The sequence below is a fragment of the Pteropus medius genome, unplaced genomic scaffold, assembly GCF_902729225.1.
Source record: "Pteropus medius unplaced genomic scaffold, Ma_sr-lr_union100, whole genome shotgun sequence".
Lineage (NCBI taxonomy): Eukaryota > Metazoa > Chordata > Mammalia > Chiroptera > Pteropodidae > Pteropus > Pteropus medius.
The window spans coordinates 15,468,387-15,489,498 of NW_024352785.1; the positions used below are offsets into that span (position 1 = coordinate 15,468,387).

Sequence of the window (21,112 nt, forward strand, 5' to 3'; positions counted from 1 at the left end):
CTTAATTTTCTGAGGAACCTCCATACCGTTGTTTATTGTCTCTTTCCTGGTACGTAAGCCCCGTGAAGGCAGGAGTATCTCTAGTACCGGAGTAACACAGAGGAGGAGTTAAGTGTCTTTTGTTTCAAGACCATCTACAGGGGCTCTTTGTTTTCCCTAGAACTTTTTCTAATAGACAAAAGAATAATGTACTTTATGTAACCGATCCTAAAGTTTATATTTCTTTTCCATGCTATCCACTGCATGGAATCAACTTTCTTCCAGGAAGCTCCCCTTCTCAAATCCTCTGAACTTTTGCTCCAACCTAGACTGATGGTTCTCTAGGCTGCTGTGCCCAGCTGTCCTTAGATTTCCTTTCCCCATGCTGATGGGATAGAGCTTTGAGTCCTGATCCTATTTTTCCTCTTCCTTGCTTTAATCACTCAGTTTTCTGGAATCACATGCTCAACTTTGTGTAAAAGAAGGCATCTGGGATAAGCTTTTTCAGTCCTTGAATGTCTGGGAATGCATTTGTTCTGTCACACTTGATCAATGGTGTGCCTAGTTACAGAAATCCATTTTCAAATTAGATCTTTGAAGCATCGATCTGGCATTCACTGCTGCTGATGAGAAGAAGTCAGTTGCCATTGCACTTCTGCTTCCTTCATTTGCCACCTAATGTTTTTTTCTCTGTCTTCTCTCTGTCCTTTGATATTCTACAATCTTGAAAGATAAATGTCAGTAAGTGTGGGTCTTTTTTAGTATATTATGCTGGTATGTGATGGGTTCTTAATCTGAAGATATCAATGAAATCACAAAATTATTTTTTTTATTCTTTGAGAATCTCTCTTATTCCTTTATGGAAGGCTCATTAATTTTATGTTAAATCTCCTTGGTTATTCCTATATGTGTTTTTTCACCTACCTTTTCTCTCATTTTTTTAATTCTACACTTTGAGAGACTTCTATGATTTTGCATTCTACCTCTATTAATTTCTTTATTTCTCTGTCATATTTTTAAATTCACAAAAGCTTTCTTCTTTGATTGTTTCTTTTTCATAGCAGCCTGTTCTTGTTTTATAGAAGCAATATATTCTCAAATCTCTCAGCAGACTCTAATAAAAATTTTAAAGATCGCTTCTGTTATTTGATTTATCTGTTTCCTTTGGGATTAGTTGTTCCATTTGTTTTTCTTGTTCTTTCTCTTTTGTAGTGCTGCCTTTCCTACAAAAGTGATCCTTGATTATTCACCCAACTAGATTAATTATTCTGGGTATTTGTTATTGGTTCCTCTGCTTTGGGTACATAAGTCTCATCCTTCTGTAAGGTGTGTCTACTAAAGGGCCTCATTACAGGGAATGAGGGGAGAGAGCCAGCTATTAGGTTGAGGACCCCCATGACTAGGATGGCAGACATCCTTGTTCATCCCAAACTCTTCACTTATTTTTTCTGGGGACATCGACCGTTTTTTTTAATGGAGTGGAGTATGTGTGCCAGGGATAAAACCAGGCTGCTAGTCATTCTGCTGTGGTGGGAAAGGGTAGAGTGTCCTCTGGTACAGGCTGTGGCATGATCTAATCCCTTATGTCAATCCTGAGCCCAGAGGTCCTTCCTGAGGTAGTCTGGGCTGGGGTTTCCTCTGCTCTATATTCTTCATTGGAATCTCCTGCTTTCTGTCTTTTAGACACTTGTTAATCTTTCACTTGGTGATTATCCCTTCCTTCCTGCTCTCTTCTACTCATTGTTCTGTGTCCTATTCCCTTTGGCTTTCTTTCTTTTTTCTTTTTAAATGTCTACCAGGATTAAATTCAAGTACATAAAACAGAAAATCCAAATACCAGTAACCTTAAAAAGAAGGTGAGGATGGGTAATTTTTTTTACTTCAGGAGTCTGGAGGTAGGCAGTCCTGGGCCATGTAGCAGCTCCGGGAGGCTGTCAGGCACACTGGCTCCTTCTTTCTGCTCAGTCATCTGGAACATCTGGCTTCCATTCTCAAAGTTGCCTCATGGTGGCATAGGGTCATGGTGCTCCAGCCATCATGGTCACATTCCAGGCAGGAAGCAGGTTAAAGGAGGTTAAGATAGAAAGTGCAGGCCATCTGAGTTGGCTCCACTTTAAAAGAATTTTTATAGAAAACCCTTCTTAGTGACTTCCGATTATCTTTGCCTTCCAATCTCTGCAAGGGAGTTTGGAAAATTTAACTTTTTAGCTAAATTTAGCAGAATACGTTATTATTCTCAATATAGGAGTTCTGTTGATGAGGACAAGAAGAATAGATTTGGGGTGTCTTCTGGTGTCTTGAACTAGAAGTGCTGACTTTTTGAAATGCACAAAGGCTCCATCTTTTTCATGGCATACAACAAATTTCAGCCTAAAATGGTTAATGATGAATATATACTTAATGTATGGGAAGAATTTTTATTATAGTTTTAGCTGCTGGGGTTTAACTGTGTACATTTTCTTAGAGATTATTATGCTATTTCTTTGCATGTGTAGTAAAGAAGTAATCTCAGTAGATTTTTAAAGTTTTTAATTAGAATGTTAAAATTCATTCCATTTTAGGGGCAGTTCCTATTGCTACTGTAACATATTAGCACAAATTTAGTGGCTTAAAACAAAATTTGTTGTAATTCTTGAGGTCAGAAATCTAAAATGAGTTTGGCCAAGCTAAATTCAAAATGTAGGGGAGAATACATTCTCTTCTCATTTCCAGCTTCTAGCGGTCACCTGGGCTCATGGCCCTTCCTCCATTGTCAAAGCCATCTACTTCCAAATTTTCTCTGACCCTCTGGCCTCCTTCTCATAAGGATCCTTGTGATTACACTGAGCCTACCTGAATAATCTAGGATAATCTCTCCATTGTAAAACCCCTAATTTAATCAGATATGCAAAGTAGGTTACTTGCTAAGTAAACTAATATTCACAGGTCTAAGATGTGAACGTGGTAGGAAACATCTACCACAGGTAACTCTAATTAAACTTGCCATTGAATTTTTCTTCATTTACGTAGTCCCTAAAAATAGCTGCCCCAAAAGGCTTAGCTGAGAACCATCATTCAGTTTTTATCAACACAATGCTGCTGAAAGGATCAGTCGCTTTTGTTTTTTAGTTCAATCTGTTATAAAACTTTCAAAAGACTCTCCAAATGGTGTTTTCTAGTTCATTTCCAAGAAAGATAATTATAAACAATTGTATTTCATTTTGCTTCTTTATATAAAAAATATGTGGAAAGATTTCATCAGAAAAATACTTCATCCAACCAAAATTTCATTGTATTAGCTGATTTTGGAAATTGCAAACTTCTTTATTTCCTTTATAATTCATTTATTGAACTTGTAATTTTTCAGAAAAAAATAATTCCAGTCTGAAATACCAGATGATGTACAACAATAACAGCAACTACCAAAAACATAAAACTTCTAAAATCTGAACATTTAAGACAGCTATGTGAAGAATTTTGGGTCAAAATTTTAGTGTTATTATATTTTCCTCTATCTTTTTATTGGCGATTGTGGTGATTCACTTTCTTATTATGGGTTTTTCCTCTAAAATAATGTCTTTGTAATTAAGATAATTTTTTTTTTCTATTTCTATCTTTATAGCTTAAGAAATGTATTAAAACCCCAGAAATCCCTTCTAAACATGTGAGAAATTGGGTCCCCAAAGTCTTGGAACAACGACGACAGGGTTTGGAAACATATTTACAGGTAAGATATGTTCAGATCCTCAATGAATATAATACAGCTTAAATAGTCATATAGCTCAATATTTTTTCTCAGACCTTATGGGTGAGATACAAAATATATCAAGCAACTATACATTCTAGATTAAAATTATAAATATGTTGTTGGTTAGTTCTTTTAGCTTCAATTAGCTTCCATTTAAAACTGATTATGTGGATCAGGGAAGTGAAAATTCAGTATAAAGGTAAAAACTGATATAGAAAGGGTCTGTCTATTTTTTAAATCAACTCCACAAATTACTTTGTTTTTGTTTTTTGTTTTCCCCTCCAAGATTTATTGCTTCCTCATAGCATTTAGGTTTTGGGTTTTGGGGAGATAGTGGGAGAAACTGCATTTTCAGTGGGTCTGGCTAGCATATCTATGGAATCAAATTGAGAATGAGTGTATAAAAATTGCCTCTGATGAAATGCCACCTTCTTTGACAATTAGAATTTATGGTTTTAAAAGAATGCATTAAGATTGTCTTTTCTGCAACTGAGAGTTGCAAAAAGAACTATTTAAGTAAGATAGACGAAAGTACTCTCTCTGCCAAGTGACAGAAAAAGCAAAAGGAAAATGTAGCTTCTCTAAGTTTTAAAATGAAAAAGGCTGGAGGCCTTAGGTGACTGACTATTCGGTGTAGTGATTGTTATCCAAAGAGCACTGCTCAGAGCAAGTGCTGAGATGAGGTTGGAATGGCATATGGAAGCCTTGTGTTCAGAGAGGACACCCGACTCCATTTGAGAGGCTGATGCGTGAGAATGATTGAGGTGCTGTGAGAGGGGGAGTTGGGGAATCTTGACTCTCAAAAAAATAAAAAGCTGGACTTCACCTAAGAGTTATTAATTTACCATGATGATCTATGACATGTTACATCAAAAAAATTGGCTGCCATGACTGTGTTCTTCCATTGATATCTTTCTAACCCCTTTAGCATTAGCCCTAGGGTGGATTCTATTTAGGAGGGCAGCTATGGACTACATGAAGCCTGCATACTTTTTTTCCCTACAGAGCTTTTCTGGGTGGCTGCGCCTGAATCACTGATGATTAGAAGCTGAGGAGAAGCTGTCTCTAAAGGCTTGTACTTAGTATTAGATTCAAAGGACTCTCTCCCAGTGGAAAAATGCTAAGAGTCCATGCCAGCCTCCTGTAATTTTCCTAGTCTTTACAATGCTCAAATAGGAAAGCTGACATGCTGGTAGCCCTGAGAACATCTGAGGAGGGCTTTCTCTACTGCTTTTGCTCTTTTACTTTCAGACATGGTGGTGGCTCCTTCACTGCCTCTCCCTGGGAGTGGGAGATTAAAGGAAACGGGGACCACAAGTGACAGGGAAGTGTGTGGCCATGTCCTTTGAGACTCTGTGTAATGCAGCTAAGAGACATCCAGAGCTTCAGGCAACAGGGCAGAGCAAAACCAAACCAAAAAAAAAAAAAAAAAAAACCCAAAGAAACAAGACTTCAGACATTGTATGCAAGGGATAAAAATGCATGCTCTCTATAATTAAATGGTATAGGTAAACAATGCATTCTTATTTGGAAAGCACATTTTCCATAGATATTGTGTATCTTCAAGCTTTAGTTCTAAAGAAGCTTTATTCTTTTCCTCCCATTATATTTGACACATGACTTCCATTACTACTCAGTGTAAACATTTTAAGTTGTTTGTGCTTTGTATATAAATATGTGGATAAAGTCATCTGGCACAGAGAGGAGTTTACAGTGACACTCAAATTGAGCTTAGAATTTTCTAGTCTCAGAAATAGAGCTTGAAAGATGTGGTTGAAAGACTGAGAGGGTTTGTTTCCTGTTGTACATTTAATATTCAATTTGTTGTCAGTTAAGTCCCTGAGGAGTTCAAAGTAGCTTTCTCTTCTCCCTTTTTCACAGAATTCTATTTGCGGGCAGTGGGAGCTAGGCGGAAGTTGCAAGGATGAGTATGAATGCTTTATCAATCCCAAGTGAAATGGAAATCCTGGCTTAGGTGTCATTTTTAATAACTTTTGGTGTTGAAGTCTCTAGAAGAGACTGTTCCTTCTACTCGCAGGTGTAACTCCAGATGCCCACTCACCCTCGGGACTTAAATCTGAGTCTGAACTCCAGGGTGTAAGTGTCACCTGCTCTTCTCAGCAGGCACTATCCCACAGGTAACCTATCTGGGCATGAGCTGGCTAGAAGGGACCTTTTCCGGCCCAGTAAACCTGAGAAAGTATTAATACCCCAAAGCCATAGCATCTTCAGCTCACAGGGAACCTAGACATTATCTAGTCCAGCTTGCATCCTGCCCTTCAGTTATGTTCATGATCATCTCTGTGGCCTCGGTTTCCTACCCGTAAAACAGGCAGATTAGCTCTTGAGGGGGCCAGGGAAAACAGTTCTTCCTCTTACCCAAAGAGCAGCTACTACCTTCTGGACAGTGGGTGGGTGTAACACACACGTTTCCTAAGGTGCCCCACACTGCTCTTTTATTTTAGAGAGATGGAGAAACTGAGGTCCAGTGGGGTAAAGAAACTTGCCTCACTTCCTGGAGTATATTAAAGAGATGGGAGTTTATTAACTCCTAATATAGGCTGTTTTCATTATGCATTGTAGATTTTCCAAGTCAAGAGAAATTTTTCAGCCTTGACATGTAATTTTACTTAGGGATATAATAACGATAATAGTAAAGGAAAAGACTTTATAATCATACATATCACAATTTAACTGACTCTTCTACCCCCAACTCCCTTGATAGATCAATGGGTTGCTGATTCTTTAAGTCTATGACTTGAATACTTAGGATCCTATGAAAACAATGAGTGTGTATGTTTCCCATATTAAGTCATCTGCATAGAAGCAAAAATCTTAAGAATAAATTAATTGGGATTCCCGAACTGATTTTACCATCGAACATGGTTTATATAATAGTTTTATCTCCCCGTTGAGGTGACTTCCCATCTTTCTTAAGATCCCACTAAAAGTATAAAAACTTAAGGAATAAACTCTAACAGTTAAGTAGTAGATGGGTAGGGAAAAGAAGGGCTCATCAAAGGAAGAAAATTTTTAAAAACTTTCTGGAAGATGAAATGTTCTCGGAGTGTGTAAATAGATGCAACAGAGAGTGAGAACCAGTAGTCCATACTCAGCCGTGAGAGCATGTGGTGGAGGTGGGAGGCAGCCTGCCCACAGCTGTGGTGGAGAGCTTGCAACTTAGAGTTGGCAGGTGAGGTAGAGGCCGAGGGGAGCAGTGAAACTCAAAACAGGTGTTTCCATTCAGGATGAATTCATGAGACAGGTGCCCAAACTACTCTTTGCAGAATACAGGCAACTTTATGTTTTGATGATGCAAAAAAAAAAAAAAAAAAGAAACTTGTGTAAGGTTTTTCTCTTCAAAACAGAAAGTACAACAAAATATTAAACAGAATGACTGAGTAAAGCTAAGGCTGATAGCATGTATATTAAGGCCCCCAAGTTGACAGCCCCCAAGGAAAAGCCTACCATGCTGTAGGCCCCGCCCACACTGTCTTTCCACTTGGAAGGAGGCCTGTGGCTGGCATGCTACAGACATACTAGCAGAAGAAACCCACTCAAGCCTCCCAGGCTGCTTTCTTCAGTGAGATCTGATAACCAAGGATCACCAGGCATTTGAAGAAAATAAGCAGCATGAACAAAAAGAGCTAACATGAACTAAAACACTGACTCTTGAGGAAAGAGATGATTAAGGGCACAAAATATGTCTTAAAATCGATTTAATAAATCAAGAGAATTTCACAAAGGTATTCATTGCATCCAAAAGATGGCACTAGGATACTTGTAAAAGGAACAATCAGAACACACGAGTTTCTAGAATTAGTTGCGTTATCCAATTGAAAACATTCAGTAGCTGTTCTCTCTAGTTGGGACACTGTTCCAATAAAGTACAGACACAAAAACTCTCCAGCAAAAGACAGACATAGAGGACCATTCTAGGTCTACTGTCTTACTTCTTTCTAGAGTCTCAGAAAGAAATAAGTCTGGGGGTGGGGGTGATACAAAAGTAGGAAAGGGAATAATCAAAGGAAAAATAGTTGAAAATGTCCCCAGGCTGGAGGATCTGAGCCTTTAGATAGAAAAGGTGATCCAAGAGCAGAGCACAAAGAATGACAAAAGCTCTCTAATGCCTAGACATAACTTAATGGCAAAATTTCAGTACATTGGTGATGAAGATCCATAATTTTCCAGAAAGAAAAAAGCAGTGGTGGGCAAGGTTGAGGTTTAGTCATGGCTTCATGTGTTTATTTGAGGCTTATTTAATGGGCAGTGCCCATTCTTCAGTAGCAACATTTAATTACAAGCTGGCATCATTTTTAGACTAAGATTTTTTTTTTTATGGAAATTTTGCATACATCATTTGTTCCATTTGTTACAATAATGTGAAATTTCTCTTTCTGAGGAAGGTACCCATATCTTATGTCACTTACTTGAGAACAACAGTTGTTTATGTTTTCACCTTTTTTATAAGGAGTGAGCAGTAATTAAGTCTACATTGAGTATTGGGAGCTAGACAACTCACAGAAGTCATGATTGAGGATAATCTAAGCTAATATAAATTCTGTTGACACCTATTGATTGTCTTTCATTCAGTTTGAGATCTTGGTTTTTGATACAGTGAGTGATTCTGGTTGCAACCTGGACATTTTTGCATGATGTTCCGTAACTCTGGATCTTATTTTAACGTTCTGTTTCGGCTGGCTTTCTCTGACACTACTCAGTCTGGAGAAAGTGGGGACGCAGGGGACTCTACCTCGTTTCCGCCCCGTGAAGGTCGAAGAGCGGATTCCCCACTTGGCCTTCATTGGACACAGCGTGGGAGAGGTGCTCCTCATTACTGCTGATTTGATGGGAGTTCCAGCTCCCCATGTGGTCTCCACTGACTCTTTGGAAGGGGGCACATTGCTAGCTGGTGGGGATGAAAGTCCTGGCTCCTTACTTGGCCTTCTCTGACACACAACCCTGGCATTGGGGGCCTCATTACAGCCTCATGAGAGTTTTTACTCCAGGTCTAGGCTTCCTGCCAGACCTTTGCTGGCAGGAGTGGGGGTGGCCACAGTTTTTTTTTGTGGTATTTGTCAGGAATACAGTGCTCAGTGTCTAAGAGTCTTCTGTCTTCCGTCTTCTTAGGCTGTTTTTTTCATGGTCCTTTTCCTAGCGGAAACAGGCTTTCATTGGGACTTTATTTGTCTACATCTTTGGCATTTCCTGGTTTTCTGCTCCAAGTCCAGATACATGAGGCAAAATAAAAATCCAGGAAAGATAAAAGTCACCGCTCTTTCATTCCTTGGGTCTCCTTTTTTTCCCTCGACCTTTCATAATCTTCTTGTGTTTGCTTCAGGTATTTTAGTTGTACTTAGCAGGAGGAATGGGGAAAAGTACATCTAGTCCATGTTATTGAAAGCGGGAGTCCATCCATTTACATAAATTCTAATATTATGCTTTTTTGTTTTTATTTGCTTTTTTCTCCCCTAATCTGCCTACTTGTTTTTTAATAGTTCTTATATTTTTGGTCCTATTTTCAAACCTCTGTTTTATCTCTTTAAACATATTAACTCTCAGTTTCTGAAAACAACAACAACAACAACAACAGTGGTAATCACCATTAACCATTGAAGCCAGTGGACCATTTTTAGTTTTTTGTAATTTTAAGATTTTTTATGAATAATTTTCAGAAGTTCAAATAAGAGCATGAGAGACAACTTCATTAGAATTTTGATCAGAATTTCAATATAGCCAACTCAAAATTTTAGTCCATATTTTCCTGGTTTTTAAATGGGCAACATTCTTTGAACAGTGTACCTAACTGAACATCATCAGCTATGCATGACCCTGGAACATAAACCATCGTATAAGTACTGATTCCAAATTTTAAATACATCTCTAATAGGGTCTAACTTATCATTACTTGTGTGTGGTTCTTTTTCTTGGACATGCATTGTTAAAATCCAATACTTTGGAAGACCTGATGGTTAATAGTTTTGTTGAAGAGACAGTGGCTAATATCTTTGCTGCATAATTGCAAAATATTTTCATTTTTAGAGTTACAAAAACCAACTAGAATGACTAAGTGAATTTTTTAATTTCTACATTATCTGTTTCCTTCCATTCACCTTTGCATTTACTTTTGTTAAATAAAATAAAGCATTTGTCAAATAATTCTTGGTGCACAAACATTATAAAAAGTGAAAGAGTACTGTTTTATGTTTTTTTAGCAAAATGAAATGGTCCATGTGCTTGATGCAAAATGTATGGAAAGTTCTTCCTGTTGAATGAGCAGTTCCAAGAGCATTCCATGTTTCTTTTCTCATTTTCCTCATTGATTCCTGAGTTTGAGAAAATTTATTTGCAATCTTATCTGAAGCCTCACGATCTGAGAATTTACTTATGCAACCAGTTTAGTTGTACATTATTAAAGCCACTAGTCACGTGTGGCTAAGGAACATTTGAAATGGCTAGTCTGAATCAAGATGTTATATAAATGTAAAATGTATACAGATTTCAAAACCTTAGTACAAAAAGAATGTAAAATATCTCAATAATTTTTATAAGAATTACATGTAAGATAATATTTTGTGTATATTGGGTTAAACAAATTATATTATTAAAATTATTTTCATTTCTTTTTACTTTTTAAATTATGGCTACTAAAAATCTTAAATGTTAAATGTACATTGAAAACTATTACAAAGTACATATGTGGTTTACATTATATTTCTGTTGGACAGTGATGGTCTAGGGTGTTCTCTGTTTCTGCAGTCATTGTCTGAGACTTAAAATCATTGTGAAACACTTTCCTCTGTAATTTTTTTTCTTTACCATTTTGGGTAGAAAATGAACATTCCCGAATATTTAACTCTGTTCAATGAAAACTTTAGAAAAAAGTTTAAAGATGATGGTTCCAGACTTCTTTTAAAAATGATGAGTACTTTGGGCAACACAATAAGAAAACTGAAGAGTGATGTAATGATTATCATTTCATTATCCTTCTAGACGATGCCATAATTCTTCAATTTTCTTATTTTACTGTTTTCATAGCATAGTTGGGAATAATTGATGAGTAATGATGAAATGATACTTAGGATCAAGAAGTAGCAAAATGTTACAAGGCAGAGGAAAAATAAGATCACAATGATTCCATAATGTATATTAAAATAAGAATCTAGTGGATCCATGTGGTAATCATAAGATAAAAAGAATTTGACTCTGTTTTTAAAAGATACAGATTTTTTTTCTTTGTTTTTGGAAGACATGAAACAAAAATAAAAGTCATAATATATCAATTCCTACAAATAGCTAGAAATGCTTAATTTTGTTCCTTTTGAAAGTAATCTGTCATTTTTCTCCAGATTCTTTTATTATCTTTTTATCTGTGGTGTTCTTTTATTTTGCTGTAGAACTTTATTTCTATAGCTTTTCTGTATCTTGATGTATTTTTTTAATTTATATTTTTGAGTATTTTTTGTGTGTGTGCGAATGTGCTCCCTGAATCTGAATGTAGACGCCTTTCAGTACGTCTGGAAAATGCTCAGGTATCATATCTTTGAATGTTGCCTTTTCCTCATTTTCTATTCTATTTTTATTCTGAGTCTGCTAATTACAATTACCAGTCATCATAGGTCTAAATTGACTATCTGTTGTTTCTGCAGATGCTTGCTCTTGACGCTTTCTTTCTTCATAGTGGGTGTGTGTGTGTGTGTGTGTGTGTTTATTTATTTATATTTTGTTATTGTCTTGTATTTTGGCTGGCTAATCAATTTCTTTGTACCTTTATCTTTGAGATTTTTTTTTTTTTATGCCCAAGATTGAACTGAATTTACACAGAGAGAATTTGTATTTGCTTTTTGCCAATCACCTGGGAACACTATCAACTGGGACTTCTTAACTTGAAGAGTTTTTGGGTCCCACAAAAAGCATTCATTAAGGTTACAAACCTGTGAAGGGGTTTATTTCTCATCTTCTTTCTCCTGAGGATGTATCCTTCAGGAGCTCGCCCTTTAGGGTACACGACTTGTCCATGGGACAGAGCCAGCTTTGGTACTTGCTTATCTATCAGGATTTCTGTTTATATTGAGTTTAAGGCTGCTATAGATTCCATACTTTCTTAACACCTCAAGCGATGCATTAAAATTTTTTCATACACACACACACAGCATTTTTAGGATTCTCAAGATTCCTTTCCAAGAAAATGTGAGCCCTAGTGAGTGTTCAAAGACTAAATCACCCTTCACGGTTAGTCAGATATTACCAGCATCTACACTGGAGACTTTGGTGGACTGTGACGTGCATACTTTCCTGTAATACATTCTTCAGACATGATGAGGTTTAGGAAACAACTTTAATTAGTTTACTCACGAGAAGATATTATTTGACAATATTTGCTTCCCAAATTAAAATGGATTTCATATCCTGTTCATTTAGGGGCCAAACTGGAGCATACACCTTGATAAAACGCAGTCCGTTGTACTTGCAGACATGCAAGATAGTCCCCAAAGAGGTTGCATCATAACCTAAACATGTTTATTATTATTATTATTATTATTACTACTACTACTACTACTACTACTACTACTACTACTACACAGGCTTAATGTCATGATGTTCACAGAATAACAGAGTCTCTGCATCTGTCTTTGACCCTTTCAGCCACCACCCCCAGGCTCCTGTGCTTAACAAGACACGGTCATCTAAAGTAGCCTGCCTTCCTGTTTCCACTGGTCATATTTTCTCATCTGTATTCTTTCTCTTCTTCTAGCCTCTTTATTTTCCTAAAGATTCTGCAGCAACTTGGTCCCCTTCCCCATTATGCAACGGAAACTGCTTTTAAAATGCTAGAATCGTGCTTTATTTTGTAAACAGTTGCGCTGCTGCCTCATCCTCTGTTGTTACATGAAAATTCTTAAACCTCCCAGTTACCTCCAGAATCACGTGGTCGTTACGTGTCAGGCAGGTATGCCTGGTACCACCATGCTGTTTTTTTGGAAGAATTCTCTGACTTATTAGGCAATTTCAGTACTAGTTGGAACGTGCCCTTAAACCATTTTGTGAACCACATTTTCTTACTTCCACACTAGAGTATATTCGTGGACTTGTTTTTAATGACTGGAAACCACTTAGAAAGTTGACATTTTACTTCCACATTACCTAAAATATCTATTTTAATCCAAGAGCCGTTTTTTTAAGATGTATTTTCATCTTTATTTCTTTAAAGAGTACTAGCAATTCATAATCTTTAAGGGGGCCCTTTCTCCAAGTCCTGTGCAGACCCCCAAAGTTTTGTCTTTTGTTTTTAATCACTCCATGAGAATCGTAGGGTAGGCGTAATAGAGCTGAGAATAACAGACTAAATTAAACTGAACGGAGATTCAGACGTTCTACGTTTTCAAGGTTCACTTACCAGAGAAGGGGCTCCCTCTTGCTTATCTCAGCAAAATTGCAAACGATTGCACATCATACACTGCTGAGATTATGAGTAGTCAGAACTGCAAAGGTTAAGTTTAGAACAGGTTTCTATTTAAAATCTTAAAATTATAATTAGTTTTACTTCTTAAAAAAGTTTTCTCATTATTCGTGTCACTCATACAATCATAAGTATTTATAAAGGTAAAAAATTTCTTAGGTAGAGTATTTTTATCTTTTTTCCCCCTCTACTTTCCATTTCCATGGTTTTTAAGTCAGACACATATATCTGTTTCTAGGCTTCCCATTCTGGCTGAGAAGTAATTGAAAATTTCTCTTTTAATCTATTCCTGACAAGGTAAAGGCCTTAATGAAGCTGAGTAAACTTGAAGTGTGGCAGAGAAGCCTCATGCTTTCCCAGTGGCCACCTTATCCCTTATAGCGCAGGTCCTTAGAATTTTGAGTTTAATTTCACAGATTAGGAAGTAACATATTGGCAGCTTCACTTCTTACAAAACACCGCCTTTCAACTGCAACTGCAGTAAAGAACAAGATCTAATTTTTTGAGGGGGGGCGGGGCGGGGAGTACATTGGTGAAAGAGGGATGTACAGTTCGACTTCAGAAAAGACTGTGGAAGCCTATGGAAGTAACAGTATCTATGAAGGTCTGCTTATAACATGAGACAAACTGTTCTTTGTTCTCGTTAAAGATTGTGAACAGTGTGTTAAATAATATTAATGGCTGGGATTGTCAGTACTTAACAGTACTTTCCTTGTACAAGCGATTTTATTGATCGATACAGACTCAATGTAACGGGGTCAGACTTTTTTTTACTGATTTTATCGAAACCTTAGCCAAGTTTGTTAGTGCACCACATATCTTTAAATAGATCTAGATGATGATGTAGATTAAGAAAAGCAAACCACCATCCATCTCTTTTTGATCTGTTAATAACTTAAATCCATCATTGCTAGCAAGTGTTTTCGGATTCTGTTGTGCATACATGTTTCTGTTGTGCCTGGTTAGATATCCTATAACCTTGTTTCAGTGGTTGGTTTTCCATACAGGAAAACCCTAACCATTTATCCAGAATTTGGCAGACAAGTTTGTCATCATAATTGGTGAAATAATTGGCAAGATGTGAAGAAAAAAACACTTTAGAAGTCTGTTTTCTAAATTTAGTCTTTGTAGGCAGTGACCTATAGATTCCTACGTTTTATAGTAGTTCCAGAAGACTTTTCTGTGCTAAGTTAAAAACACTTTATGAATGCTACAAGTAATCAGCAAGGACAATGTATGATAGTTCTTCTCATTATATATTTTAAAGGTTTGCATTTTAATTATAAAGAATTTTGCTGCTTAATGTCAGATGCATTTTATTTTTCTCAGTGATTTGCGGGCTTCCTGCTAATCTCAAGCTGGCATATACTTCATTTAAAATACATTTTAGAGCAGAACAATTTTTTTAACCTTCTGAAATCAGTGATATATATATACACATACATACACACACACACATATACTTTTTTTTTTTTTAAAGAAAACAATACACTTTCCTTTTAAGGAAATAAACCTGTATTTTAAAAATTTCAGATGTTGCATTTTTGTTCACTTTGGGTGGATGAGCCCAGTGGAAGCCTGACCATCAGAGCTATGGATAATAAGCTTTTACAGGTAATATAGGTCAGTGGAGGTGAAATCAGTAATGGAAATTAGAAAAGCTTTAGGAATCTCAAGAATGTTTATCATTTCATGGAGAGGAATCTATGCAAAAGAAAGGGAATAGAAATATACATTCCAGTGTACAATGACCCCAAAGCTTTGATCAGGATTAAAATTTTAAACTTTGGGAGTCTTAAGCCTATGTTTTATCAAATGTTAACCACCTGAGTGTCGTCTGCACTGATTTTAAAAAATACTCTCAGTAGTCACTAACTGAGATTCAATGACCTAGAGCTCCACGTTAATAAAATTAATATTTTGAGTTAAATCCTCCTCTAAAGACTGATTGTGCTTGTTGGCAGGGGTCCTGGCTGCATGCCTTTTTTAGAAAGAGGACTGTGAGCTATATGGTGAGAATACACAGACCTGCTCTCATTTCTGGAAAGCCAGCTCAAAACCCCTTCTAGAAACAGGTAGTTAGTGATGCCATTTCATGTATATTGAGAGAAAGAACACATATTACTTTTTCTTCATATTCAGACTTACCTTAAAAAGTAGATGGTTTTATCTGATAAAAACTTAACACCTTGAGCTAGCATTATATTTCCATGACTATCAGTTCCTTTAAGGTGGGTATAGTGGGCTTGAGTCTCTCTTTAACGGCACAGCTTTCCATTCAGAGAAGATTTTTGAATGCCTGACATTATTCTTGAGATACTTTTGATTTGTATTTTATCAGATTTGTGTGTGATGGACTTGTGGGTTTTAAAAGAACTGGCTTTTATAGTGAGGTTCACTTTTAGTTGATGACTCTACTTTAATCAAAGGAAGATTACTACATCTATATTCTATAATCTTTTCTGATATAAATAGTCTACTTCTTCACAGACAAGATTTCTCTCCTTGCAGGTTAATGTATATTTTAGTATAATCGTATTTTTGTCATTGTTCTGATTTATACATAAGTTCTATTCAACAACTTTGAAAACTACAAAGAATAAAAAATAATTTTCTGTAATTCTTCCACGTAAGCCACTGCTTCTGAAGCTGGGCCATTATACCTCGCAGGGGACATTTGGAAATGCACAGAGACATTTTGGTTGTCATGGTTGAGGATGGGGATGGTATTAGCATCCAGTGGACAGAGATTGGGGTGCTGCTAAACATCCTGCAATGCACAGGACAGCCCTCAACAAACAGTAATTTGGCCCAAAATATTAACAGCGGTGAGGCTGAGAAACTCTTACTTAGACATATTAAAATTATGGTGTGTTTCCTTTATCTTTTTCCTATACGTATCTTTAATCACATATTTTAAAACATTTGTTACATCATCTATAATACTTTACAAACTCCTCTTTTCATTTAAAAACATATCACAAACATTTACCATGGATTAAATAGTCCTCTAAGACAAAGATTTTTTAAATGTCTTAACTTTTTTATTATGGAAATTTTCAACATGTGAAAAATAGAATAATAAAATCCCAGATACACATCATCTAGCTTCAACAATGATCAATTCAGGAGCAATCTTATTTCACATATATTCCCACACTTACTCCCATATTATTTCGAATACTCCCAGATATTTTATTTTCATCTATAGATATTTCAGTATCTATCTCTAATAGATAGATTCTTTTCTAAAACAATTTTAATAAGGCTCTTTAATGTTCTATCCTAAGGATGTATTATAGGTTATTTAACTGAGAGCCTGCTGTTGAGTTTTCGTGTGGTTTCTAGTTTTCTCCCTCGAATTTTTTGTTTTAATCTTCCTATGGCAGATTCTCCTCGTTCCACAGGTGAATTAGCAAGTGTGCAAACTAAGCAAGGCAAGAATGAGCACCAGACCCTTAATTTCATTAAACACTGTGTAACTGGTAAAGATTAATGTACATATCTCTTGCTAATTCTTTCCAATTACTTAGTTCATATAAATCCCCAAGCCTGGTTAATTATGCTGAAGTCAGGTAGTAATTTTGAACAGTGTTCCGACAACAAGGGAATTTTCCTAGTATAACCTTGCCCTTTCACACAGCCTCTCAGCAGATTAGGCCCTCAGCCTGCAGTCCATTCATTTTCTGCTCAGGCCTAATTGCTGCCGACTGGCTGCCACAGGTACCTGGATAGCCTGCGTTTAAGGAGGCAGGGACTTCTGAGAACAAATAAGGAAAGATTAATTGTTTGTTTTGTTCTCTCTCAAGAGAAATGTGGGTGCTTAATCAAGAAAAATAATTTCTTCTGTTGATTTGACTTATTTGGAGAAAAGATAATTGTGTAAAGGTGGGTACAAAATGATCCCTTTTATAAGAGGTATTGCCACTTACCTACACAGGAGACAAGGATACAGGGAAATAAATGTAAGACACTGACGAAATGGATGAGGATGGCTCACATTTCTCATAGTAACTAATCTGGCTGTTGGGCTTTTATTTGTACCAATAGTGCTAGCTGGTATTGTCATTTGTTTTGTCTGGATCTTCGGAAATCTAATCAAGGAGACAATAGTGTAAAAAAAAAAAAATCAACAACACTTTTCCAAATCGTTCTTAATTGCTGGAGTACAAAGTGAGCTAAATGCTGTGGTGTTTCCAATTAAAGAACTGGTTTCAAGCAAGCACTATTAAATCTTTCTCAATCTGATAAATAAGCGATCAGAGAGTGGAGCAGATTAATTGAGAGCAATTAGTTCCAGATTTCTTAAAATAGATGAAGCGAACCAACCTTATTAACGATTTTTGACAATTTTTGGCATGGTAACTATGTCATTTGCACCTTCTAGCCATTCAAAAAGAAAATCGATTAAATGTTACCATATTGCTTATGAGTTTTAGGACCAAAAACTATCTGCTTTTCTAAATCTCAAGTTATATGAGAAGGACTTTTGATAAATTCTAAACCAAAATTGACTCTTGAATTTGTATAGGAGAAAGTAAATGGACTTAAAGAGAAATGTGCATTGTCCCTCTGACTGGAAGGGATAGAGCTGTAAACACAAGCATGTCTATAATAGGCAAGAGTCAGCAAAATTTTTCTGTACAAGACCCGGTATAAATATTTTAAGTTAAGTGGGCCATATGTCTCTGTTAGACCACTCAACTCTGCCATTGTGGTGGGAAAGCTGCTATAGATGATCAGTAAACAAAGTAGAGGTGTTCCAATAAAACTTTATTTACAAAACTAGCAGCAAGCCAAATTTGGCCCTCGGGCTACTGTTGACCCCTGGACCTAGAGGCTGCTGGCAAATTAGGGTAGACAGGCAATAGCAGAGGGCTGGAATAGAGGTATGTGGCATGGCATCAGGCGAGTGTGAATTTGGAGACCTGAACCTCCACTCACTGCTGTCTAAACTATGAAAATTAATTAACCTCTGAGCACTAGTCACCTTTTCTGTAGAGTTGTTAATGAGGATGGCACGAGATCCTATACACAGATCATCATCCATTTCCTGAAATAGAATAGGCATACAGAATAGCTATCGTTCTGTCCTCAGATCCGAGACATATTGGACATACATGTTTTGTCCTTATTTTTCCCAAATCTCAGAATGTCCCTAGGACTCTAAGGAGCCACAGGGATTATTGCCTAATCTTAATTATTTAGCCATGAAAATTCAATTAGAAAATATTCTTTCAGGAACCATCTCACTAATTCAGCTAAAACAATGACTAATTTAAAATACTATTGAAAGCCATACAAGGCAGAAATTTTCAAAACAATGAAGTTTGTCACTAGGAAGTTCTACTGCAATCTTTTATCCATTGTCTCCTTTATTCTTTAATTCATAAAATAAACATCTTTTAAGGGCCTATTTTGGGCCAGGTACTCTACTATGCACAGCGCTTTACATTTATTATTTCACAGTCCTCAGCACCATCCTAGCTCAGCAGCATCATCTAGTATTTGAAGTCAGTCTGCCCTAATTGTGGACCATTTTGTGCAGGGCGACATGCGTAAGCCTATCTGTAAAGTACCTCCGTTTTCCTCAGTAAAAAAAATAGTAGCAACCAGCGTGCAAATCAGTTTGAACTTTTTAAAGAACCTGCCCATCAAAGGAGAGGATTTGAAGAGTGCCAGTGTAGGAATCTTTTCCCTGAGGCATGTGTGCTGCCCTCTCACTAGAAAGTCTCCAAGGTGGCATGTGCACAGTGACCCACGGGGTACAGGAAGACGTCATGACATTTTCAATTATATTTGTTTTTTATCTGATGAAGAAGTGAATTGAGCTTTATTGGTATTGCTGTTCAGACTGGCACCAGCCCTTTTATGAGTCCAAACATAGGACAGCCTGAGGTCCACAACCAGGGGGCGTGCCTTTGGCGCCCTCACTTGTTTGTTCACTATAGCCTATTGCAGTTTGCGGTGCCAATTAGGTGACCTCATGGGCTATATTATCTGCTCTCAACTAAACCTCACAGAAGAAGGCACCCATGGCTTAACAGGAGTCCTGCAGAGCAGGGGTCCCCAATCCTCAGGCCGCAGACCGGTACCCGTCCGTGGCCTGTTAGGAGCTGGGCTGCACAGCAGGAGGTGGGCGAACGAGCAAAGCTTCATCTGGATCTGTAGCCGCTCCCCAGCGCTAGCATCACCACCTCAGCTCCACCTCAGGTCATCAGGCATTACATTCTCATAGGAGCACAGGTCCCTGGTGCCAAAAAGGTTGGGGACCGCTGCTGTACAGAATCCACAGATTGAAGGCAAAACTAGAAAATGCTAGTCCAGCATTTAGTGAACAGCAGGAAGATGGCAGCATGGTGGTGTCACTGCCATTGACTCCTTCAAGTCCTTTGTAATCCTAACTAAGTGGGCCCTTCCGACTTAGTGATGTAAAGGTACTACTGAATTAATTATATACTATATAAAAGACAAAAATTTAGTGTACAATGAAAAAATACATTGTATTTTTCAATGTATTTTTGAATACATTGAACATCAAGTAAGTGGCTTTTGAAAGAACACAAGTCTGAGAGAGGACAATTTGAAAATGGATGTTGAAAGCAGTTTCTATCATGATGGGATTCTGTTGCCAAAATTAATGTGCGTGACTTAAAATTCTCTCTACCTTCCTTAAAACCTAGAAACAGAATTTTCTAGCCTGTTCAAAAAATCTTTTACAAGAATTTCAATGAGTCTTAGACCCAAATTTTTCTAAATGCAACATTTTCCAGTTCTATAAGAACAACTGTGTGACATTAGAAAGAAAAGAGAATTTCTTGGCCAAATCTCATTAAAAAGTCTTTGTGTTATTGGAGAGCAAAATTGGAAAAATTAGTGTTAAGATTTAGTAAGTGCAGCTGTTTTTGTGAGATACCTTTTTCAACAGTCATTAAAACCAAATATTTATGAAATAAACAAAATTTTCTATTACTCTTAAACATAATGAAAAACAGTCACTGTTCCAATCAAAGAGTATATTTAATCACATTACTCAGATTAAAATATCATTATCTGTAATTTTTAATAAGAACAGAAATGTTCTTTATATCATTGATAAAGACAATAAAATAAAATTTGTTTTAAATATTTTTTCATTGTACACTAAATCTTTGTCTTTTATATAGTACATAATTAATTCAGTAGTACCTTTATATCATGTATAATTAAATAAATATGTACATACTGGGGTGAGGGCTCGGCCTTTTTTGGGAGACATTGCTCTAAGACATTGCTCCCTCTTCAGTGGAATCCCCCGTTCGTGCCAATGTGGTTTAAGTGAGTACTCATTTGTAATCAATTAAATGAAGTACTCTATTTCCAAAAAGTTTTATTTTAAAAGGCCTTTCCAAAATCAGAATTTGATAAACTCCCATCTTACGTGTGGGCTATAAGTGGTGGCTTATTTTCAGGCCAGATGAAGAACCTCACCCATACATTTCTGAATCCAGAGTGAATGCTAGTTGTGGATGCAGTTAAGGTATAATACTTTTTAAACATTCCATGGTTTTGCCTTCTCTACTTTTTCTTGTTCCCATTTACAGAATGGGTATTGGGTTTTTTGTTTTTGTTTTTTTTAATTTTTTTTCTTTTTCCACAGAAGATGTTTACTTCCTTGGTGGGAATTGTAGCTTTTATCCCATTTTCTCTGTTCCCCAACCCTCATCGTTATTTGAGACGGCTTGTCATTGCCTCTTGTCTTTTCATGGAATACCTTTTATGTAGTAGATATTCAAGTAAATCTTCTCTTTTTCTCTCTCATTCACTTGGACAGGAGAGTAGGCAGTGACATCTGAGCAAAGGATATGATCTCGGAACTCTGATCATCTCTCTCTGTTATTTTAAATCATTCATGGTAGGAGACTAACTCTGAATATCTCATGCCCTTCTAAGACCATCTTTGTATT

General features: G+C 36.7%; 1 protein-coding gene across 5 annotated transcripts in view; it reads left to right on the forward strand.

Moving 5' to 3' along the window:
• SNX24 (sorting nexin 24) overlaps nt 1–21,112 on the forward strand; it is a 134,355-nt gene that overhangs the window by 79,656 nt on the left and 33,587 nt on the right. For all 5 annotated transcript variants that reach the window (XM_039848552.1, XM_039848555.1, XM_039848551.1 and 2 more), the window contains one exon: nt 3,581–3,685. In XM_039848552.1, coding sequence (XP_039704486.1) covers nt 3,581–3,685 — 105 coding nt within the window. The remainder of the gene's footprint in view (nt 1–3,580; nt 3,686–21,112) is intronic.